Source organism: Sinocyclocheilus grahami, unplaced genomic scaffold (assembly GCF_001515645.1).
Source record: "Sinocyclocheilus grahami isolate Dianchi unplaced genomic scaffold, SAMN03320097.WGS_v1.1 scaffold344.1, whole genome shotgun sequence".
Lineage (NCBI taxonomy): Eukaryota > Metazoa > Chordata > Actinopteri > Cypriniformes > Cyprinidae > Sinocyclocheilus > Sinocyclocheilus grahami.
The window spans coordinates 362,254-387,348 of NW_015505523.1; the positions used below are offsets into that span (position 1 = coordinate 362,254).

Consider the following 25,095-nt stretch of genomic DNA (forward strand, 5'->3'; position numbering starts at 1 on the left):
TCTATCTATCTATCTATCTATCTATCTATCTATCTATCTATCTATCTATCTATCTATCTATCTATCTATTCATCCATCCACCCATCTATCCAGCCATCTGTCTGTCGATCAGTCCATCCATCAATCAATCCATCCATCCATCCATCCATCTATCCAAACACCAACCCGTCCATCCATCCATTCATATGCCCATCCATCAGTCCATCTGTCCATCCATCCATCCATCTACCAATCCATCCATTTATCTACCAGTCTGTCCGTCTGTTCATCCATCTATCAATCTGTCTGTCCATCCATCCATCCACTCATCCACTCATCCATCCATCCGTCCATTCATCCATCCATCCATCCATCCATTCATCTACCAATTCATCCGACCATCCATCTACCAATCCGTCCGTCCATCCATCTATCCACCAACCTGTCTGTCCATCCATCCATCTGTTCATCCATTCATCCAATACACCCACCCACCCATCCATCCGTCAGCCCATCAATCCATCCATCCATACACCCACCCACCCATCCATCCATCAATCCGTCCATCCATCCACCCACCCATCCATCAATCTGTCCGTCCATCCATCCATCCATCCATTCATTAATCCGTCGATCTATCTACCCACCCATCCGTCCATCCGTCCATCCATCCATCCTTCAGACAAGCAGATACTTAACTGTGTTATAATAAAGTTTGTTCTCTCTCTGTTTAGAGGGAGCGACGATTAGAAGCAGAGCGGCAGCGTCTGGTTGAGGAGGAGCGTCTGAGGAACCAGATGACGGCACGTAGGGCTCAAGCAGAGGCAGAGAGGAAGCACCAGGAGCGTCTGGCCCAGCTCGACCAAGAGCAGAAGGAGAGAGAGCAGGCAGAGCGGGATGAGACACAGAGGAAAAAGGAGTTTCTGGAGCAGATGGAGAGAGAAAAACAGGAGCCAGTCAACGACTCTGACATGGTGGACAAGATGTTCGGATTCCTGGGCAGCGCCAACTCTCTTCCCAACCTGGAGGGTGAAGCACCAGAAGGGTTTGAGGTGCAGGACTTTATGACTATTAATCTCTGTAATTTACCTTGCCTGGCTTTCACATTATCTTAGTTTGATTTTGTTTGGATGTAACAGGATCTTGAGAAAGTTCCCAGACAGTTTGAGAAAGTCATTGATGAACCTCTTCCACTTCCTGATGATGAAGAGGAAGACCTATCAGAGTATACATTTGCAAAGTTTGCTGCAACCTACTTCCAGGGAAATGCCACACATACGTATATACGGCGGCCACTGAAACAACCTCTGCTGTTTCATGAGGATGAAGGAGATCAGCTAGTATGCTTTTATTATTTGTTTAAAAGTAGTATTTATACTAATAATATAGATTATTAGATGTGTTATTGTTTACAGGTTTACTGTTTAATATTTACACTGCTTTGCCCATATCATATGTGACCCTGGACCACAAAACCAGTCTTAAGTTGCACTGCTATATTTGTAGCAATAGCCAAAAATACATTGTATGGGTCAGTATTATCGATTTTTCTTTTATGCCAAAAATCATTAGGATATTAAATAAAGATCATGTTCCATGAAGATATTTTGCAAATTTCCTACTGTAAATATATCAAAACTTAATTTTTGATTAGTAATATGCATTGCTAAGAACTTAATTTGGACAACTTTAAAGGCGATTTTCTCAATATTTAGATTTTTTTGCACCCTCAGATTCCAGATATTCAAATAGTTGTATCTCAGCCAATTCTCGTCAATTTCGAAAAATTTACACTTATGACTGGTTTTGTGGTCCAGGGTCACATATTAAGTTTTTTTATGTCTGTAGGCTGCTCTGGCTGTGTGGATCACTGTTTTGAGGTTTATGGGAGATCTCCCTGAACCCAAATATCATATCAGCATTAGTGACGGCAGTGAGAAGATTCCAGTTATGACTAAAATCTATGAGACATTGGGGAAGAAGACCTACAAAAGGGAGCTGCAGGCCCTGCAGGTGGATGATGAGGTGAGACAAGTGAGGTGGTGGGTGTTGTGAAAATGAGAATTAATCTTCACATCATCATTATTAATCATATAATAAAACACAAACATTGAACAAACATAGTACTCATATTGTACTTAACAGTGTATTTCTAAATTAACATTAACATAGACTAGTAAATACTGTCAAAAATCAATTGTTGTTCTTTGTTAGTTATTGACACCAAAGGCAAAAGCTAATGTTAAATTAAACCTTAGTGTAAAGTGTTGCTGCTATGACATCTAAGAAAGTTTCTTTATTGTTTCCAGAGTTCCACTGCTGACATCCAGAAGAGGAACAGCATACGGCATAAGCTGGTGTCCCTCACATTAAAGAAAAAATCAAAGATCACAGAGGAGGTCTGTAACAGTTAATATTTTTGTGAAAACCATGATACTGTACTTTTTTCAGGATTCTTTAATCAGTAGAAAGGTAACAGAATAATATGTATTTAATATAAAAATATTTCGTAATAGTATAAATCAGTATAATTTATCTTTGTTGAATCAAAGTAAACTATTCCTGCCTCTGTTAGGTGACCAGACGGCTGACCGACAGCGATTACAGTCTGCAGGGAAACAGCATGCTGGAAGACCGGCCCACCTCCAATTTAGAAAAGCTCCACTTTATCATTGGCAATGGCATATTACGCTCTGCTCTCAGGTCAGTACATGGCAAATGCATAATAGTTGGTATACTAGAGCTGTTGAATGTGCATTTCATCTGAATTATATTGTATCTGGGTTTGTTTCCTCTGACAGAGATGAGATCTACTGTCAAATCTGTAAACAGCTGAGCCAGAATACATCCAAAAGCAGCCATGCCCGTGGCTGGATCCTGCTGTCCCTCTGTGTGGGCTGCTTTGCTCCTTCCGAAAAATTCATCAAAGTAAAAAAAAACTACGTATTTTTTATTTTTGGTCTAGTCAGCAGGAAATAAGATTGCATGCATTTTTAATGATCCTAATGATCCTAAACCCAAAAAAAATCAAATGTATCATTCAAATCTGGCCTCATTCTTTTTCCCCCATTTCATTTCTTTATCTACAATTTCTCTAGTATCTGCGGACATTCATTAACAGCGGTCCGCCTGGTCATGCGCCTTATTGTGAGGAGAGACTGAGAAGAACATTTGCGAATAAGACTAGAACCCAGCCTCCTTCTTGGCTTGAGCTGCAGGTATTTTAGGACCCACAGAAGCCATTAGATTTCACTTTTGGGAAAATTCATTGGAAAAGATGAATTAATTGGCTGGATCTCTTTTTTTTCCTCCTCCAGGCCACTAAATCTAAGAAACCCATCATGTTGCCAGTGACCTTCATGGACGGCACTACAAAGACCCTGCTCACTGACTCCGCCACCACAGCCGAAGAGCTCTGCTATGCTCTGTCAGACAAAATCGGCCTGAAGGATCGCTTTGGCTTCTCTTTATACATTGCTCTTTTTGATAAGGTATGTTAATACATATATTTTAAGATATTTTAAAATGTAATTTATTCCTGTGATGGCAAAGCTGAGTTTACTGTAGCCATTATTCAAGTTTTCAGTGTCACATGATCCTTCAGAAATCATTCTAATTTGCTGATTTGGTCTCAGGAGACATTTTTATCAACGTTGAAAACTGTTTTGATTAATAGAACGTTCAAAAGAACAGCACATATTTGAAATAGAAAATGTTTAAATGTCTTTACTGTCACTTTTAATCAATTTAATGCATCCTTGCTGAGTACAAGTATTTATTTCTTTAAAAAAAATAAATACAACCCCAAACTTTTGATCAGTGTGTATCCTTATTTTTTCGGTCCAGTTTAAGACCCTCATAATGTGCATCCTCCTCAGGTTTCATCACTGGGCAGTGGGAAGGATCATGTGATGGATGCTGTGTCACAGTGTGAGCAATATGCTAAAGAGCAGGGTGCTCAGGAGCGCAATGCCCCCTGGAGGCTGTTCTTCAGGAAGGAAATCTTCACGCCCTGGCACAACCCTGCCGAGGACAGCGTGGCCACTAACCTCATCTACCAGCAAATCGTGCGCGGGGTCAAATTCGGGGAGTACCGTTGTGATAGGGTGAGAGCTGCTGTGAACATATTTCACATTGCCTTATAAAGTTAGCTGACTTGTGTTAACCAAGTGTACGTATGTGCTGTATCATTTCAGGAGGAGGACCTGGCTGAGCTGGCCTCTCAACAGTACTATGTGGACTATGGGTCAGAAGTCCTACCAGCCCGTCTTCTGAGTCTTATTCCATCCTACATACCAGACAGAGAAATTACTCCCTCCAAGACAGTGGGAAAATGGGCACAAATGATCATAGCAACTCACATAAAGGTACACATTTGTAGTTTTAATACATACATTTTTTGTTGAGTTACTAATATTTTATTTAATATAAAATTAATTATAATTGTATATTATTGTTGTATAATTTTTAATATACATATATTATATTTAGTGCTGTCAATCGATTAAAAAATTAACTAATTAATCGCACATGTTTTTCTGAAATTAATCACAATTAATCACATCTTTTTATGGCGAGTATCACTGATACCGATACTACTGATGTTTCTAGGAAATTGTTCTTTTTTTTTATTTAACCATTGACTATGTAATGTTGACTATACTAACATTACAATATAATTGAGAGCTATCAATTTTAACATTTATTAGACTTTAAAAAATAACAACTTCTAATTTAAGTGAACTTAAAACAATCTTCACATAAATCCATTATAATAAATGTCATTTACCTGTGCCCTTCAGCAAGTAGGCAATATACAGAAATTGAATAAGGTTATCAAACACTAAATACTAAATTAAATACAGATGAATCCTTAAAGTTACAAAAGTTATTGATTTCCTTTTTTTCTTTTGTTCTTTGATTTACAGACATCACAGCAGCTGGGTTATTAGCTTATTTGGCTGCTATTACTTTAAGAGCTGCCGCTGCTGAACGTGACGCAAATCTGACACGTATGCTTGTAGTTTCATTCGCGCTTTAATATGAAATGATACAGACTACAGTATGCGCCACCGTATTTGTGCATGCAATTGAAGAGTATACAGTATAACAACTGACAGGACAGGAAAATTTGTTTTTACTGACCTATGCCCTAACAAAATCTCATCTGACCGCAGTTCACTGTTGCTCTACTGAAGATCCCCATCACCTGTACAATTTCCGCGCTCGTTTGAGTAGCGCCTTTCGCTGAGGCGAATGAAGTGTGCGTCTAAAAAGTCTACCATTTGATGTGGTCGTAAAGATGTTAATGCATCTAAATAAACGCAATTCTTGTCAAGAAAAACAGACAGAAGCAGCAGTTGTGAGTGGGGTGGCCAACACTAGCTACGCCACTGCATTAACTGCGTTAAATATTTTTAACACCGTTAAACTGGAAAAATTTATCTGCTGCGTTAACATGCTAATTTTGACAGCACTAATTATATTACATTATTATATTATATTATATTATGTGCATTTTTGTTGTATAATTTAAATATGCAGTTTCTACTTTTAAAATGTATTTATTCAAGTTATAAGTATAAAAATTAGTATAACCAAACATACTGTGACATTGAAATAATATGCCATTTTAGAGTTAGAGTTAATAACAATAAGTAACTTTTGGTAGTTTTCAGATTTGTAATAGCATATTTAGAACAGGCATAAAATGTCAAGAATTAGCCCATGAAAAACACACTAATCTGAATATTAGGTGATTGTCCAATGTCAGTGATGGCTGGAGGTGGAGAAATGGAAAAATATTTAGGCACAAATGTCATTTTCTGAGAATGGGTTCACATTTACATGATAGAACAGCACATATAACTGAACAAATCTATTATTAACCTTTCATTATAGCCAAACGTTCAGTCACAGCACATACCTACGCCTATGTCTTCATTACTTTGTCAGGCTGTGTCTGACTGACCCCGCGATACGTTCTCAAGGACGGCAGTCTCATTATCTTAGAGCAGTACCTGTATCTCCACCTAGCGCTAATATGATCTCACAACTATGATTAACTCTTTAATCTAAGTGTGTGCCAGGGGCGACCTTCACACCGTCTACCACCCTCACCCACAGTCTGCCGTAAAAGAATGCAATCACAGGCCCCTGAATATTTGAGACAGTTCTTTTGGCCTCACTATCATGTTATGGGTTTGTAGTTTAGGTTAGCACTCTGCGCTAGCTCGTAGCGGTTGATGGACTAAGCAGGTTGAAATTTGATTGACGGTTCCTGTGAGAACATTAATCACGTTCCTTCTCTCAAGGGTGAAGGCCGTTTTAATTACCCTTCTGCCTTTCATAGGCTAAAGTGATGGACATGAATGTTTAATAATGCTGGAGATCAATTTTATGGATTGTGGTAATGCATGAGTTTGTTACATTTTATGCTTATAACCAGGTGACGAGAGCAAAGGTAATTGTCTCTGAGGTAATCAGCGATACTGTGTTACTATGAGACCAAGATATTGACGATTGCATCTCCACAGGGAATCTACACACAGAAGAGGTTTGATTCGCAGAGAGTGAAGGAGGAGGTGGTGGATTTCGCTCGATTTAAGTGGCCTTTGCTTTTTTCTCGCTTCTATGAGGCCTTCAAATTCTCAGGTAAGACTTACAGAGAATAGTTCACCCCAAAAATAAAAATTAAATCAGTGAATGGGTCAGACAGAACTTTTGACCAATCATTCAGACCAGTTTTGTGAACCGAATGAATTGTTTCATTGAAAAGATTTGATTTATTTGCAAATAAATGCTGCTACTTCAATCATGAACTCTCAGCAAGACTCCAAGGAGAAATGGGCAGATATTAATTATATTATATTATATTATATTATATGAATTTTTATTAGCATTTTTTTTACAACCAGAATTTATTCAGATTGAAATAATAATTTAATTTAGGGTTAGAAAATATTTTAAGATAGTTTTTTTTTAATTGGGAATAATATTTTAACAATTAGCCAGTGGGATTTTTGGTTGGTAATCTGAGTAGTTGGTGGTTCTCCAATGTCTGTGGTGATTACAGCCCTGGGACATTGGATTTGAGGTTGGAAAATTCTAAAAAAATATATATATATTTTGATGTAAAATGTAAAAATTCTGACATTTTTAACAAAAACCATTTCCTGAGAATGGGTTCATCATTAATTACTAGAGGTGAAACGGTACACAGATGTCACGGTTCGGTACATACCTCGGTTCGGGGGTCATGGTTCGACACGATTTCGGTACAACAGGAAAAAAAATTAATTTACTATGCTCGGTTTCTTTTCATTTATTTTGAACAGACAGCAGTACAAATGAATTTTCTTCCACCTAGATGTGAAAATACTAAATATTATTATATTATGTTATATATATATAAAATCTGCAGTACATATACATACAAGAAATAAATTCTTGAAATATATTTGATTTAGTTTACAGATAAACAAGAGAAAAAAACATTGCGACACGTAATGTAGCCTATATATGCTGAGTTTCAGTTCAGTTTCATTTTTCATTGTGAGTGTACACAAATAAAAGCAGACCTTTATACAGTGATGCATTATTTATTAATAAGACAATAAGTGTTTAAAGTTGATTCTGCTGGTATAAGGAAACAGTTAAAGTGATCGCGCCGGCGCACACCCACACACACATATACACACACACACCCATCCATCAGTTCCAGTATTGCTAACTTGACAGAGCAGTTGGTACTTTATCAAAATAAAATACAGTGCACCAAACATCAGCGCACCTGCCTGTGTCACCGTTGGAAGTACAAAGCCTATAATTTACATAATAAATAATAGTTTAGCATTCAGATACGTTACATCGCACATATGGAAATATTATGGAATATTTGGATTTGTGCCGAATGAGAGAGGTAGGATACATGAGCACAAAGCTCCATTTCGCGAACAGTTGAGTGCACAAGCCTTTAAAGTATAATCCTTTGTCAGTCTGTGAGAGACGCATTCAGAATCAGCACATGGTCACTGTCTAGTGGGCTTTGTTTTCAAGTGCGCAACTCATGGCATTCGCTGTTCTTCTGCTGGCGGCCGGTTATCAAACAGCATTGCATTGCTGCAGGCACCCCTTTCTGGATTGGGAGTGAATTGCCTGTATTCGTTGTAAGGTCTCATGCACCGAACCGAGATGTCTGTACCGTGACGGTTCGGTACGAATACATGTATCGTTCCACCCCTATTAATTACATAATGTAAAAACATAAAACCAAGCAAATCTAGTATTTACTTGTTCATTTATAAGTCAAAATGTTGAGATGGCTCATCAGTTTTAAATATCAGTTCTGTCATGACAACTCTCGGAGGGATTGGCATGGTAATGTACATGACAATGTTAATGTAGGCGGGAATAGATCTGCTACGCTGCTGCTACTGCGGCAGAGCAAGTCCTGGGACTTGCTACTGCCAATACATCCACAACATGCTGCTGTGAGAATGTAAGAAATATTGCTGCTGCAAATATAACATACATGAAATAACCCCCATATAGCATACATTAATCACCTCGTTGTAGATCTATACATGTGGAGCTGGGGAAGGTGGAGGGTTTCTGAAGCAAGCTGCAACTGCTACGGCAAGCACTAGTCATATATTTGAATGTTGAGCACCGAGCTCATTGGCTACCGATACAGGAGAGAACCAATCAGCTGTGCCATGTGATAATGATGTCATTAGGTCAGATTGAGTTAGACCTATCGGACTGCGCCATCTAGAGTTTCATGCCAGAACTCTGTATTTGTCATACAGACTGTTTATGTGATACTTTTATATGCCATTTTTGAAACTTTAAAACTTCTTCAAAAATGTAAAATGTCTTTCAAATTTCTTCATTTGTGTTCCATAGTAGAAATTTAGAAATTATGAACTATTCTGTTAAGATATTCTGTAAATCATAATACAAATTTGTAAGACATATTGATCTGATTGGGTATTTGGGTATGAAACTTTCAGCCTGCTGTTTCTGTTCATTTGCAGGGCCTAGTCTCCCAAAGAATGATGTTATAGTGGCAGTGAACTGGACCGGAGTCTACTTTGTGGATGAGCATGAGCAGGTCCTTCTAGACCTTTCTTTCCCAGAGATCACTGCAGTCTCCAGAATATGCCATTTTAGAGTTAGAGTTAATAACAATAAGTAACTTTTGGTAGTTTTCAGATTTGTAATAGCATATTTAGAACAGGCATAAAATGTCAAGAATTAGCCCATGAAAAACACACTAATCTGAATATTAGGTGATTGTCCAATGTCAGTGATGGCTGGAGGTGGAGAAATGGAAAAATATTTAGGCACAAATGTCATTTTCTGAGAATGGGTTCACATTTACATGATAGAACAGCACATATAACTGAACAAATCTATTATTAACCTTTCATTATAGCCAAACGTTCAGTCACAGCACATACCTACGCCTATGTCTTCATTACTTTGTCAGGCTGTGTCTGACTGACCCCGCGATACGTTCTCAAGGACGGCAGTCTCATTATCTTAGAGCAGTACCTGTATCTCCACCTAGCGCTAATATGATCTCACAACTATGATTAACTCTTTAATCTAAGTGTGTGCCAGGGGCGACCTTCACACCGTCTACCACCCTCACCCACAGTCTGCCGTAAAAGAATGCAATCACAGGCCCCTGAATATTTGAGACAGTTCTTTTGGCCTCACTATCATGTTATGGGTTTGTAGTTTAGGTTAGCACTCTGCGCTAGCTCGTAGCGGTTGATGGACTAAGCAGGTTGAAATTTGATTGACGGTTCCTGTGAGAACATTAATCACGTTCCTTCTCTCAAGGGTGAAGGCCGTTTTAATTACCCTTCTGCCTTTCATAGGCTAAAGTGATGGACATGAATGTTTAATAATGCTGGAGATCAATTTTATGGATTGTGGTAATGCATGAGTTTGTTACATTTTATGCTTATAACCAGGTGACGAGAGCAAAGGTAATTGTCTCTGAGGTAATCAGCGATACTGTGTTACTATGAGACCAAGATATTGACGATTGCATCTCCACAGGGAATCTACACACAGAAGAGGTTTGATTCGCAGAGAGTGAAGGAGGAGGTGGTGGATTTCGCTCGATTTAAGTGGCCTTTGCTTTTTTCTCGCTTCTATGAGGCCTTCAAATTCTCAGGTAAGACTTACAGAGAATAGTTCACCCCAAAAATAAAAATTAAATCAGTGAATGGGTCAGACAGAACTTTTGACCAATCATTCAGACCAGTTTTGTGAACCGAATGAATTGTTTCATTGAAAAGATTTGATTTATTTGCAAATAAATGCTGCTACTTCAATCATGAACTCTCAGCAAGACTCCAAGGAGAAATGGGCAGATATTAATTATATTATATTATATTATATTATATGAATTTTTATTAGCATTTTTTTTACAACCAGAATTTATTCAGATTGAAATAATAATTTAATTTAGGGTTAGAAAATATTTTAAGATAGTTTTTTTTTAATTGGGAATAATATTTTAACAATTAGCCAGTGGGATTTTTGGTTGGTAATCTGAGTAGTTGGTGGTTCTCCAATGTCTGTGGTGATTACAGCCCTGGGACATTGGATTTGAGGTTGGAAAATTCTAAAAAAATATATATATATTTTGATGTAAAATGTAAAAATTCTGACATTTTTAACAAAAACCATTTCCTGAGAATGGGTTCATCATTAATTACTAGAGGTGAAACGGTACACAGATGTCACGGTTCGGTACATACCTCGGTTCGGGGGTCATGGTTCGACACGATTTCGGTACAACAGGAAAAAAAATTAATTTACTATGCTCGGTTTCTTTTCATTTATTTTGAACAGACAGCAGTACAAATGAATTTTCTTCCACCTAGATGTGAAAATACTAAATATTATTATATTATGTTATATATATATAAAATCTGCAGTACATATACATACAAGAAATAAATTCTTGAAATATATTTGATTTAGTTTACAGATAAACAAGAGAAAAAAACATTGCGACACGTAATGTAGCCTATATATGCTGAGTTTCAGTTCAGTTTCATTTTTCATTGTGAGTGTACACAAATAAAAGCAGACCTTTATACAGTGATGCATTATTTATTAATAAGACAATAAGTGTTTAAAGTTGATTCTGCTGGTATAAGGAAACAGTTAAAGTGATCGCGCCGGCGCACACCCACACACACATATACACACACACACCCATCCATCAGTTCCAGTATTGCTAACTTGACAGAGCAGTTGGTACTTTATCAAAATAAAATACAGTGCACCAAACATCAGCGCACCTGCCTGTGTCACCGTTGGAAGTACAAAGCCTATAATTTACATAATAAATAATAGTTTAGCATTCAGATACGTTACATCGCACATATGGAAATATTATGGAATATTTGGATTTGTGCCGAATGAGAGAGGTAGGATACATGAGCACAAAGCTCCATTTCGCGAACAGTTGAGTGCACAAGCCTTTAAAGTATAATCCTTTGTCAGTCTGTGAGAGACGCATTCAGAATCAGCACATGGTCACTGTCTAGTGGGCTTTGTTTTCAAGTGCGCAACTCATGGCATTCGCTGTTCTTCTGCTGGCGGCCGGTTATCAAACAGCATTGCATTGCTGCAGGCACCCCTTTCTGGATTGGGAGTGAATTGCCTGTATTCGTTGTAAGGTCTCATGCACCGAACCGAGATGTCTGTACCGTGACGGTTCGGTACGAATACATGTATCGTTCCACCCCTATTAATTACATAATGTAAAAACATAAAACCAAGCAAATCTAGTATTTACTTGTTCATTTATAAGTCAAAATGTTGAGATGGCTCATCAGTTTTAAATATCAGTTCTGTCATGACAACTCTCGGAGGGATTGGCATGGTAATGTACATGACAATGTTAATGTAGGCGGGAATAGATCTGCTACGCTGCTGCTACTGCGGCAGAGCAAGTCCTGGGACTTGCTACTGCCAATACATCCACAACATGCTGCTGTGAGAATGTAAGAAATATTGCTGCTGCAAATATAACATACATGAAATAACCCCCATATAGCATACATTAATCACCTCGTTGTAGATCTATACATGTGGAGCTGGGGAAGGTGGAGGGTTTCTGAAGCAAGCTGCAACTGCTACGGCAAGCACTAGTCATATATTTGAATGTTGAGCACCGAGCTCATTGGCTACCGATACAGGAGAGAACCAATCAGCTGTGCCATGTGATAATGATGTCATTAGGTCAGATTGAGTTAGACCTATCGGACTGCGCCATCTAGAGTTTCATGCCAGAACTCTGTATTTGTCATACAGACTGTTTATGTGATACTTTTATATGCCATTTTTGAAACTTTAAAACTTCTTCAAAAATGTAAAATGTCTTTCAAATTTCTTCATTTGTGTTCCATAGTAGAAATTATTGCTGGGTGAACTATTCTGTTAAGATATTCTGTAAATCATAATACAAATTTGTAAGACATATTGATCTGATTGGGTATGATAAAGCTCAACTTTCAGCCTGCTGTTTCTGTTCATTTGCAGGGCCTAGTCTCCCAAAGAATGATGTTATAGTGGCAGTGAACTGGACCGGAGTCTACTTTGTGGATGAGCATGAGCAGGTCCTTCTAGACCTTTCTTTCCCAGAGATCACTGCAGTCTCCAGTAGCAGGTGCAGTAGCACATCCATCCAAACCCACTTCATATGCTGTAAGTGTTCTTTATATTGTAATTTTACTAGTTTTGGCCAATCTAACACATGTATGCAGAGGTGGAAAGTTGCAGGAACAGAGCTTCACTCTGGCCACCATTAAAGGAGATGAGTACACCTTCACATCCAACAATGCCGAAGACATCCGTGACCTAGTTGTCACCTTCCTAGAGGGCCTGCGTTCTAGGTCAAAGTTTGTGGTGGCCCTGGTGGACAGCCATTACCCTGGTGAGCACATGTGGACAGCAGTACTGTTTAAAAGTGCAAAGGACATAACCATTATATTTGATCTAGCCCCAAGCAGACTTTGGGTCGAGACAAGAAGGTCCAGCATAATCAATAAAACATCTAAAAGATGAACAGAAACGCTTATGTTTCTCTTTGTTTTTGCAGCTGGACATGACTCTTCGTTCCTGAGATACTCAAAGGGAGATCTGATCTTTCTGGATGAGCACACTGGAGAGCAGGTCCTGAATTCAGGCTGGGCTCACGGGGTCAATGATAGAACCAAAAAAACAGGAGACTTCCCTGCAGACAACGTCTATGTGCTGCCCACCATCACCAGGCCACAATATGATATTGTAGTGAGTGTGTTTTCATTCAGTACATTCATTGTATAATCTCCGAAAATAGTGCACTTAGAGGGAAAACTTTGTATGTTTATGTCCTCCTAAATGGGTCATAGTAGTACCTTAAGGGTACAGATTGATACTCTAAAGTGCTTGTTATGCACAAAATTGTCCCTTTAAGGGTTACAAGCTGTTGTACCCCCAAAGGTACAATTTTTGCACATTTTATTCTGACAATGTATTGTATTCACCATGAAAAATAATTTGTTCATGGTCAAAACACAAGCATTTGCACCAAAATATGCCACTAGCACTCAAGAAACACCTGAGATATCGAAGAGTCACTTTAACCTTCTACTTTCTGTTTCTTACAGTCATTGATTACCATGTCCCCAGATCAGCATAAGGACTCCATCAGTTTGTCCCATCAGAATCAGCTGGACAGTGGGGAGAAGGTTCAGCCGTACACTCTAGAGGAGTTCTCCTACGATCACTTCAGGTGTTTGAACCTTCTTCAGGACCTTTCCTCCCTTTGTTGTGTCTGAATGGAAAACTACTGTTTTAAAAGTTAAAGTTGCGAAACAAGTGCAAACAAAAAGGTTTATTATATTCCTAGAGAGGAGGAGGGCCTTAGTCAGACACCAACCAATCAGCTTCAACATCTGGCCAATAACATTCAAGGAGTAATTAAACCTAAACCTAACCCTAACCGCACCATATGTTTTTTTTTTTTAATGTCTCTGTGCCAGGCACCACACCTATGATTGTATTCTATCACTGTACACATTAATTTAATCACTTCCCTTCTTTTTCATGAAATTCTGGATTCATTAAATTTTCTGGTATCTTTTCTTTACATCCTCTAGACCGCCTTCCAAGAGCACACTGAGTCGTGTGATCCTCAATAAAGGCAGAGGGAAGGATAAACTGTGGTGTTGCACCAGAGAACCTCTCAAACAGCCTTTGCTGAAGAAAGTCCTCAATCATGAAGAGCTGTCCCAGGATGCCTGCCAGGCCTTCATTGATATCCTCTACAGCTAACATTTTGACAGTTAATAGTGTTAACTTTAGAACTGCAGTTCCCTCATCCTTGACTCTGTTGTACCTATCATGAAGTACATGGGCGACTACCCCTCGAAGAGAAGCCGCTCAGTCAATGAGCTCACTGATCAGATCTTTGAGGGAGCTTTAAAGGCTGAACCTCTGAAGGACGAAATCTTCTGTCAGATCATCAAGCAATTGACCGAGAATCATGTGAAGTAGGTTTTTCCCAGTTATTGATACAGTATACAGTATATTCTATTCTGTTACATTTATTTATTTATTTTAGGATTTTTTTAAAGTGAAAGTAACAAAAATATTTTTGAATAATAATAATATTATTATATTACTTATACTATAATATTAAATTATATAAAATAAAATAAATTATATAATTATATATATATATATATATATATATATACACATCTCTTCCATCTTTATTTGACCCTCTAACTCTAGCACTCTCATTTTTGTTATTATTATTATTATTCATTATTATTATTATTAATCATTATTATTTTTAAAGAATTTAAAAATATATATTTTAAAATTAGTGCTGGCAAACGATTAAACGCGATTAATCGCATCCAAAATAAAAGTTTTTGTTTACAAAATATGTATGTGTGTGTACTGTGTATATTTATTATGTATATGTAAATACACACACATGCATGTATATATTTAAGAAAAATATGTTATGTTTATATTTTAAATAAATGTATAGATAATATAAATTATATAAACATAAATGTATACATGTAAATACTTTCAAAATATATACTGTATGTGTGTGTATTTATATACACATAATAAATGTACACAGTACACACACATATATTATGTAAACAAAAACATTTATTTTGGATGCGATTTATCACGATTAATCGTTTGACAGCACTATTTAAAATATGGTATATCTTACTATTAATTTTATGCAATTATAAGATGTTAATATAATTTAAAAAAATATGTTTCTTTGTAGAAAAAGGTCATTTTTGCATACGTGCGATTTGGTTTTACATTTTATCTTTAATATACATGCAAATGTTTTGATAAATTATGATTCTGCGTGACATTGTTTGCTCACAGATTACAAACAGACAACGAATGAGACCCATTAATGTGAAAACAGCTAATGTGGCTCTTAAATCTGTATCAGTCTGTCCCCTAGTGGTCAGCTTGCAACTGACCAAAACTGCTTTACTCTTACAACGTTAAAATCATTGTTGACTAATGAGTCGGCTGACAGCAGTTCTGTATTGTCAGATACAGTGAGGAGAAGGGCTGGGAGCTTCTCTGGCTCTGCACTGGGCTTTTTCCTCCCAGTAACATGTTGCTTCCTCATGTCCAAAAGTTCCTGCAATCCAAGAAACAACATCCAGTCGCCCCAGACTGCATGCAGAGACTGCAGAAAGCCTTGCGGTAACCCTCAAAGCACATACTGTACAAACATGTATCTCCAATGCTGCATGGAATTCCCTTAAAACATTTTTCCTCACGGACAGAAATGGATCCAGAAAGTATCCTCCCCACCTTGTAGAAATGGAGGCCATTCAACACAAAACTACCCAAATCTTTCACAAAGTGTACTTCCCTGATGACACTGATGAGGTGAGAGTTTTCATGTTAACTCTAGGTGTGCATCTGTTACCTGTATTGTATGTTGTGTTCAGCCTCCTGTGGGGGTAATATTCTCTTTCTCTCTCATGCCCGGATGTGTTTATTTATGCATGAGGAAGCGTTGTGCTCTGACCTCAATTTGCATCCTCAATTAAGCACAGAGTTATGTGGTGCTTCTGGAGAAAATGTCAGAAGAGAGATGAAGTGTGAATAGACTCAAGACTCCAGAGATTCATTTCCTTTTTGGTTTAAATATAGCTGAAATCTGGCCTTTTTTTGGATATATAAAATAATACACACAAATGGGGTAGACAACTGACAATGCAATATAGCAAACACCAAATACATAGTCTAGCTATGTATATATAAATCAATGAATTGTAGATGACATGAAATGATATAATTTTTTTCACAGAAATGTATTTGATCATGTCTATGGTATAAAAAAGCAAATATATACAAAGATCATTTGTTTGTTTAATTCATATCGTTAAATTGTTATGGCAATATAATTAGTAAAGAAAACACTTGGAATAGAAGCATTTATTTTGGTATCAATGATAGTTTAGATTTTATTTTTAAATGTTCTGTTTTCACTTTAATTTTTGTTAGTTTTAGGAATTTTATGTTTTTGTTTTGTATGCCTATATAGTAATTGTTTTTATTAATTTTACTTTATTTAGTTTTTATTATTTTAGAACTTAAACTAAACAAAAAATTAGAAATGTTGCCTTTGCAACTAGCTGAAATCAAATAAGTGCTTTTTTAAAAATATTTTAATTTATTTCCATAATGTTAATTTTTGTTCAAGTAATGAAAATGTTGATTTACACAAGGCTTGTGATTTACACAATGGCATCTGATAGTGTCTTTTTTTTTTTTTAATATCCCTTATTTTATTTATTTCTTGATAGGCTTTTGAAGTTGAATCGAGCACAAAAGCCAAAGATTTCTGTCTGAACATCGCTGGCAAAATGATGCTCCAGTCTTCTGAAGGCTTCAGCTTGTTTGTCAAAATATCTGACAAGGTGAGACTACGGAGCTGTCAAGTGTCTGTTCAGATGAGATGAAGGTGTTCTGTGTGAATTTATGTCACACTAAATATCTCAAAGGGGATTTTTTACGTTACAGCTTTCTCCGGGACTACATGTCCTGTAGTCAGTTATTTTAATGTAAGACGTCTTATTTGACATATCAGTATTGGGTTAAATGTTTCAGGTGATCAGTGTGCCAGAAGGAGATTTCTTCTTTGACTTTGTTCGACATCTAACAGACTGGATCAAAAAAGCCAGAGCTGTGAAAGATGGTGATTATGTGTATTGTTCATTAAAATGATCAATATATTGAGTGTAAACATGAGGGTTCTTAATGATTCTGTTGGTTCTGTAGGCACAGTGCCTTCACTGACCTACCAAGTGTTTTTCATGAAGAAACTGTGGACCAGCACCGTTCCAGGCAAAGATCCCATGGCCGACTCCATTTTTCATTACTTCCAGGTCGAAAACTCTCTCTTTGTACTCAATCTGTGAATTCAAGCTCTTTTTTTAAACACTTTGTGTGATGCTCTATCTACTTCCATTTTCCTACATTTTCTTCAGGAGCTCCCAAAGTATCAGCGTGGCTACCACAAGTGCTCTCTTGAAGAGGCGTTCCAGCTGGCTGCACTCATTTACAGAGTGAGGTTTGAGGAGGACAAATCACAGTTTCATAACTTCACCAAGATGCTGAAGGAGCTGCTTCCTCAGGACATGGTGCATCAGCTGTCGCCCGACGACTGGAAACGGGTGAGAGCAGCACTAGTCCTGCTTCTTACATTCACTCATTCAAGTTAATGCAGTGAGTTTGTGTGTCTTTGTTTCTTCTCAGCCTGTCGTTACGTACTTCAATAAACATGCAGGGAAATCTCGAGAGGAAGCAAAAGTGATGTTTCTGGAAATCATTTACCAGTGGTCTACTTTTGGATCGGCATTTTTTGAAGTCAAGGCAAGTTTGTCAAAATATGATGCAATGTTGAATTACTAAATGGCAAATTTCTCAAATAAATAAATGCTGTGTGAACAAAACGACATTGTCCTTGTAGTATAGTTGTAGGAGTTCTCCAGGAGAGGTGGGGGGATGGGAAGCAAGAATTAGATTTGTTCTGCTTTGTAAATTGAAGTGACGTGGTTTGATGATTTTTTATTTTCTCCCACAGCAATCCTCAGATCCAAATTTCCCAGAAGTCCTCTTGATAGCGATCAACAAGCATGGTGTTACTCTCGTTGACCCAAAAACTAAGGTAGGTTTACACACTGGCCAGAACAATGTAATGTATGTGGGACGAGTGGGGGCGGGGCCGAGAGCCGTGGGAGGCGGGAGGAGTAATTGATAATGAGCGACACCTGCACCACTCACCGGTCTCGAGTCCCACGGAGGAGCTCCGGAAGGATAAAAGGAGGAGTGACGACAGTGAAAGACGAGAGAGGACCAGGCCTGGACTTTATTTTGTGTTTTGGTTCTGTTTGTGGGCGACAGTCTCGCTATTTTGTGTTTATTTTATTATTAAAGTTTTCTTTAAATGTTCACCGGTTCCCGCCTCCTTCTTCCCGTGACTACGAACGTTGTTACATTAGGGCTGGACAATAATTCAATATCAATATGTATCGCGATATAATTTTTTTCAATAACGGTGATATGATTTTTAAACACATTTCCGATATTTCGATATGCATTACCAGTGTTTCCCATACATTGATTTATTTGTGGCGTTTGACTTCGTTGAATAAACATGAGCACTGCACGTTTCAAAATCAAAACGCGTCGCGGGTGTTTTATATGAATGTATCTCTGAAGGGAACCGACTGTCTTCAGAATAGTTTAGATGGCATTTTTATCTGATAAAGTAGCGTTCATGAGTGGAGCTGCTTTGTTTACAGCCATTACTGGAGAAACCGTTAGTTCCACCGCTCTCACAGCGCCTCCTGCTGGCAGACAAACCTACTTCACATGATTCTCGGTCAGTTGCTTGATGATCTGACAGAAGATTTCGTCCTTCAGAGGTTCAGCCTTTAAAGCTCCCTCAAAGATCTGATCAGTGAGCTCATTGACTGAGCGGCTTCTCTTCGAGGGGTAGTCGCCCATGTACTTCATGATAGGTACAACAGAGTCAAGGATGAGGGAACTGCAGTTCTAAAGTTAACACTATTAACTGTCAAAATGTTAGCTGTAGAGGATATCAATGAAGGCCTGGCAGGCATCCTGGGACAGCTCTTCATGATTGAGGACTTTCTTCAGCAACATGCTTTTGTTGTTGCTCTATTTTTTTGTTTTCTGAAGCAACTCGGAGCATGTTTCATACTCGTTATCCTGGTTAATGCACGTTTCAATCTATAAGAATAATCAGCCTACACTACCAGTCAAAGGTTTTTGAACTGCAAGATTTTTAATGATTTGAATATATTTTAAAATGTAATTTATTCATGTGATCAAAGCTAAATTTTCAGCATCATATTAGGCCTACTCCAGTCTTCAGTGTCACATGATCCTTCAGCAATAATTTTAATATGCTGATTTGCTGATTATCAATATTTAAAACAGTTGAGTAATTTTTTTCAGGATTCTTTGATGAATAGAAAGATCCAAAGATCAGCATTTATCTGAAATAAAAAGCTTTTGTAACATTATACACTATACCATTCAAAAGCTCTTTTTAAAATTTATATTATAGAAATTAATATTTTCATTTAGCAAGGATGTTTTAAATTGATCAAAAGTGATGATAAAGACATTTATAATGTTACAAAAGATTTCTATTTCAGATAAATGCTGTCCTTCTGAACTTTCTATTCATCAAAGAAACTTGAAAAAAATCTACTCTGCTCTTTTCAATATCATAATAAATGTTTTTTGAGCAGCATGAGATATATATTTTGAGAGCATTTTTCATAAGTTTGTAGGTACAGACATCTGTTGTGGCCGTTCTTGGCCATTTTTATGAGGCTTTTTTAATAGTGTTCATATCGATATCGGAATTATATCGTATCGACCAAAATTAAGAAATATATCGTGATATAAATTTTGGCCATATCGTCCAGCCCTAGTTGTGGCCGTTCTTGGCCATTTTTATGAGGCTTTTTTAATAGTGTTCATATCGATATCGGAATTATATCGTATCGACCAAAATTAAGAAATATATCGTGATATAAATCTTGGCCATATCGTCCAGCCCTATGTTACATTATCAATTACTCCACCGGCCTCGCTCCGTTCCCACGGCTCTCGGCCCTGCCCCCACTCGTCACAGTATGTAAATAGCTAAACTACTGTACAAACTTTACTGTGTGTGCTACTGTTCAAATTTGGGCTTGGCAAGATTTTCTAATGTTTTTGAAAAAAAAAACATTAGAATCACTAATGACACTAAAAACACTCTTGTACTTTCCAAGGCTGCATTTGTTTGATCAAAAATACAGTCAAATCTGTAATATTGTGAAAGATGAATTCTATTTGAATGCATTTTAAAATGTAATTTATTCCTGTGATGGCAAAGCTGAATTTCCATCAGCCTTTACTCAAATCTTCAGTGTGACATGCTGATTTGGTCCTCAAGAAACATTTCTTATGATTATGTTGAAAATAGTTGTCGCTTAATGTTTTTGTGGAAACTGTGATACATTTTTCAGGATTCATTTGATTTTTTGTAACGGTGTAAAAATCTTTGCTTTAATGCGTCTTTACTGAATAAATGTATATTTTTACTAAAAAAAAATAGTAACCCCAAATCTGCAAACTTTTAAAAGGTAGTGTTTTATTTTAGCCTTTTAGCATTCATATTTAAATGCTATGTTATACTTACCTTGCAGTTACATAAAGAAAGACTACAGCGAAGTAGCCCGTTTTGGAAGTGCTTTTTGAGTCAAAAATTTTTATTAGATCCTTATTTAAAAATCTCAGAATAATGTTTGAATGGCATTTACTCATCTGTCCACAGGACATATTGGGCACACACCCCTTCACCAAAATCTCGAACTGGAGTAGTGGACATACCTATTTCCACATTACCATTGGTAACCTGGTTAGAGGGAATAAACTGCTGTGTGAGACTTCACTGGTGAGTCACACCTTACATAAAATACTGTGGTGGTACCATAGAACAGTGATGTTATCAGATTGTAATACCATGGTGCTTTGGTGACAGAAATGCACCAGCTATTCCTTTATAAAAGGTACTTAACTGTGCAGCTTACTTTATCAACTGACTTTATTTATTATTCTCAGGGATACAAGATGGATGATCTTCTCACGTCTTACATCAGTCAGATGTTGACGACCATGACCAAGCAGCACAGTTCACGTGTAAATAACAAGTAACATGCAAGGCTTATAATAGTGCACTGTTTATTTATAAGCACACAGACTCAGTTCTGACTTTATCCTAGATCCATCATTTTGATACATGAAGACGAACTGAATCTGCTTTTAGTGTTGTTACTTTTTCATACTGGAGCCTTAATTGTAAATTGGGAGTTTAATTTATGTTATAGCATTTCACAGTCTTTTAATGTCAATGAAGAACATGTTTAATTGACAGTCAAAAAAAACGTGTTGCCTTGAAGTTTTAGGCCCTCATATGGTTTTACTCTGATATCAAATTGAAAGTCTATTAAGTCAGATCAAGTTCATGATTTCAGCTAATTTGTGAATGATTTGCACATCTCATTTTGCCAGTTAAATGCATCATAAGGATTTAGAATGTTGCAGAATTTGGTTTTGCCCTTTAGCTTAAAGACTTACCAGATTCTCCTCCTGGTCATAACCTCCATGTCATGTTTTGACCTCTAGGTGACTACTTATATAAATTAATGTCAGTGACTACAACATTTAATTCAGTCTAAAAAGATATTCTTTAAATTTTTCTCAATAGTATTTCTTTATTACCTTTGTAAATGCTTGACCAGGTGATGCGTATTAAAATGTATTTTATAAATTAAAAGATCAGTTATGTGACTACAATCATTATCATTTCTACACAAGATATTTAGGATAAATCTTTAGGCATTGTCCAATTGATTTATTCTTTTTTGTTTAGAATGTGTTTGTAGGTTGTAATTCTGGTCATTCCAATTTTCTTGTGTTGGAAGCTGCTATTTATAAATAAAACAATAATATGAGATACCTTGGTTATTTTAATGAGATTAATGACACATTTGTTATCATATTTGATCAATGATTTATGATCATATGACCAATTATATAACAGATCCTTTGAATGCAACACGTGTGACATGAACCCCTTTATTTAGTTATAAAATAGGTCTAGTTACGAATGACTCCCATTTTTTTAGTGAGTTATTTTAATATTGTTCATATATTGTGATAGTATTAATTTATATTTAATTTTTTAACATTTTATTTTAGTAATTTTGTGTTTTTGTGAGTTTTTTTTATTTTAGTAATTTTTTTTTCCAGTTTTAATTGTAGTCATTTTAATACTTCAGCTTTAACTTATTTTCAGTAAGTTTCGTTTTTCAAGTAATATTTTTATTTTTATTTTGCTTAATTTCAATTAACGAAAATTATTTTTAATAGGCTTACATAACACTATTGGTAGTTTGTGTAAAATATTGTAGTTTCTTGCAAAACTCAATGTAAAACAATATGCTCTTGCCAGAATTTAATCAGACACAAGATTTATTTAAGTAGCGGATCCACTAATATTTCAGCGAAGGAAACATCAGTTTCATCGGCATGACAAATATTTCCATTCATGCTTGAAATGGAAACCTTTACAGTAGCATTGATAGAACCTGGGGCTTGTGAAAGGCAATAACTCAAATGACAATATAAAGTCTGAGGTGCAAGATTAGTCACTAGAATTTAGCATTTGTATCCTATCCTATCACATTAGGACAGCTACTTATCTGTCATTTTGTGACCAAACACTTACAATTTATAAAATGTAAGGATGATTTCAATGTACCACATAAACAGTAGTTTATACTGCTTAACTGAACATCAGTTAGAGATATTTTTTTAAAATAAGGGGTTAAATATGAACCAACACACTTCATCAGGCACTTCAAAGAGATGGTTCCTGCTTGTCAGAGTCACTCATGTTGGATAAAGACCACACATCATTCACCTCTGTTCATGGGAATGTGAAACAGGATCAGAATAATAGTCTTGAAGATTCAGATTAAAGGAACAGTTCACCCAAAAATGAAAATCTACTCACCCTTAGCCCATCCAAAATCCAGATTTGGAGAAATTTAACATTACATCACTCACTCACCAATAGGTCCGCTGCAGTGAATGGGTGCCGTCAGAATGAGAGTCCAAACAGCTGATTAAAGCATCACATTAAAGGGTTAGTTCACCCAAAAATGAAAATTAGCCTGTGTTTATACACCTAGGATGCTCACCCTCGAAGCATCCTAGGTGTATATGACTTTCTTCTTTAAGACGAATCCAATCGGAGTTATATCAAAAATTGTCCTGGCCCCTCCAAGCATTATCATTGCAGTAAGCAGGTGCTTTTGTGCAACAGTCCACAAGATGTGAAATAAAGTGTGCGCATCCATAATAAAACGTGACTCACACGGCTCCAGGGGGGGGGGTGAATAAAGGCCTGCTCATCTCTGTCATAGATGAAGTGTGAGAAAAGTGTTTATTACGTTACAAATACGGATATTTTTCTTACAAAAACGCATGGATTCGCTACAGGAGGCCTTTATTCACCCCCTGGAGCCTCACAGAAGGACCACCATTCAAGTGGAACTTAAATATGCCATGGAGGGATATATAAAAGATTTTAAAATAAATATTGTGGGTATTAATTTGGAAGCGAGGGTGCACAGATCACAATGCATGCGGGAGAAGCCTCACGTTACGGTCGTCACGATCACGGATGACAACATGCAGGATGAACACTGTTCATGTATCACAGGGTACGATTAAATTAATTTACATTTTACCAGTTTCATATGAAGAGATGCAGACCTTCGTTTATGTGTTTTTGGCCTACACTGTACAAGAAGCGAGAACAGCCCGCTATTTAGGTTTGTATGGACTCACTAACTTTAACGTTAGCTAGTTTTAGCCAGAGATACCTTGCTAAAGCACAAGATGACATTAACATTCTGCTTGAGCAGATGAAAATTGTAACTTAATGAGAGTATGACAACCAGAAAACAAACGTTTTTGTCTTCATTGGGATTGGGGGTGAATGCTTTGGGACATTTTGGTCCGTTTTGTTTGGGTTTTGGAAATAGAATAAAATCAATTCTATTGCCTATCCTCTCAGGATACCTGGAATCACTGTTACAAGTACCCCAGGCACATTGTTTTTCCATTTTTGAAGCATAAACCCCATAAAAACGATGCGAGCTTCGGATCTTCCAATGTTTCTCTATGGCGCTGAAAACTACAGATGTCCGAGTTCTGCTCCCCTTGCAACTGATACTCGACTGCCATTGACTCATCTGTGTTCGAGGGGAGGGGCTTACGGATAGGTCAATTCTGATGTAAGTTTTCAGACAAAAACATCTTGGACCTTGGACATCTTGGATGGCCTGAGGGTGACTAAATTTACAGCAACTTTTCATTTTTTGGGTGAACTATTCATTTAATTATTAAATTATTTGGTGATTTAAAAGATTAAATGCATCTTGTCCTGAACTGTCTGTAGCACCCATTTTCAAGTACTGAACTGCTGTCCACACTGAGAGCCAACCCACGTGCCCTCCACCTGCAAACACATTGACAGCCTACATAGTGTCTTTTGTATGGAGTACAGAGCAATTTCGGACTGCAGCTACATGTTCACTGTCACAGTGAGATGTGGTAAATTCTGTGCATAGACTCACCAGTGAAACACAAAGATAATCATGACAAGAATAAGGCAAGTGATGTCCACATAAGCCTGTACTCATCCGGCATCTGTGAGAGACAGAGAGGAAAGCCACAGGAAAAAACTCCAATAACAGGATGAAGACATCCCTGAGAACTGTAGATGTGTTTCATTTACCACGAGAAAGAGTGGTCTTTGAAGGTTTTTGAGGATGTGAACAGCATTAATATCGATAGAATGAGCCCCTGCACACCAGGCAAAAGAATACAGTCATGGCTCGCTGATCATGTACAGGTTGGTGCTGATGTTAGCAG

The 25,095-nt window shown here is 37.1% G+C and overlaps 1 protein-coding gene across 1 annotated transcript in view; it reads left to right on the plus strand.

Moving 5' to 3' along the window:
- LOC107603275 (unconventional myosin-VIIa-like) overlaps positions 1 to 21,955 on the plus strand; it is a 48,454-nt gene extending 26,499 nt beyond the window's left edge. The window contains exons 14-40 of the mRNA XM_016296040.1: positions 714 to 1,031; positions 1,119 to 1,319; positions 1,828 to 2,004; positions 2,289 to 2,378; positions 2,555 to 2,682; positions 2,781 to 2,907; positions 3,078 to 3,197; positions 3,297 to 3,470; positions 3,858 to 4,085; positions 4,176 to 4,346; positions 6,516 to 6,633; positions 12,556 to 12,682; positions 12,780 to 12,949; positions 13,115 to 13,305; positions 13,665 to 13,789; positions 14,157 to 14,314; positions 14,396 to 14,549; positions 15,601 to 15,756; positions 15,840 to 15,945; positions 16,869 to 16,982; positions 17,173 to 17,260; positions 17,344 to 17,450; positions 17,553 to 17,738; positions 17,821 to 17,937; positions 18,149 to 18,232; positions 20,924 to 21,043; positions 21,211 to 21,955. Coding sequence (XP_016151526.1) covers positions 714 to 1,031; positions 1,119 to 1,319; positions 1,828 to 2,004; positions 2,289 to 2,378; positions 2,555 to 2,682; positions 2,781 to 2,907; positions 3,078 to 3,197; positions 3,297 to 3,470; positions 3,858 to 4,085; positions 4,176 to 4,346; positions 6,516 to 6,633; positions 12,556 to 12,682; positions 12,780 to 12,949; positions 13,115 to 13,305; positions 13,665 to 13,789; positions 14,157 to 14,314; positions 14,396 to 14,549; positions 15,601 to 15,756; positions 15,840 to 15,945; positions 16,869 to 16,982; positions 17,173 to 17,260; positions 17,344 to 17,450; positions 17,553 to 17,738; positions 17,821 to 17,937; positions 18,149 to 18,232; positions 20,924 to 21,043; positions 21,211 to 21,303 — 3,948 coding nt within the window. The 3' untranslated portion in view covers positions 21,304 to 21,955. The remainder of the gene's footprint in view (positions 1 to 713; positions 1,032 to 1,118; positions 1,320 to 1,827; positions 2,005 to 2,288; positions 2,379 to 2,554; positions 2,683 to 2,780; positions 2,908 to 3,077; positions 3,198 to 3,296; positions 3,471 to 3,857; positions 4,086 to 4,175; positions 4,347 to 6,515; positions 6,634 to 12,555; positions 12,683 to 12,779; positions 12,950 to 13,114; positions 13,306 to 13,664; positions 13,790 to 14,156; positions 14,315 to 14,395; positions 14,550 to 15,600; positions 15,757 to 15,839; positions 15,946 to 16,868; positions 16,983 to 17,172; positions 17,261 to 17,343; positions 17,451 to 17,552; positions 17,739 to 17,820; positions 17,938 to 18,148; positions 18,233 to 20,923; positions 21,044 to 21,210) is intronic.
- Positions 21,956 to 25,095: the final 3,140 nt, after the last annotated feature.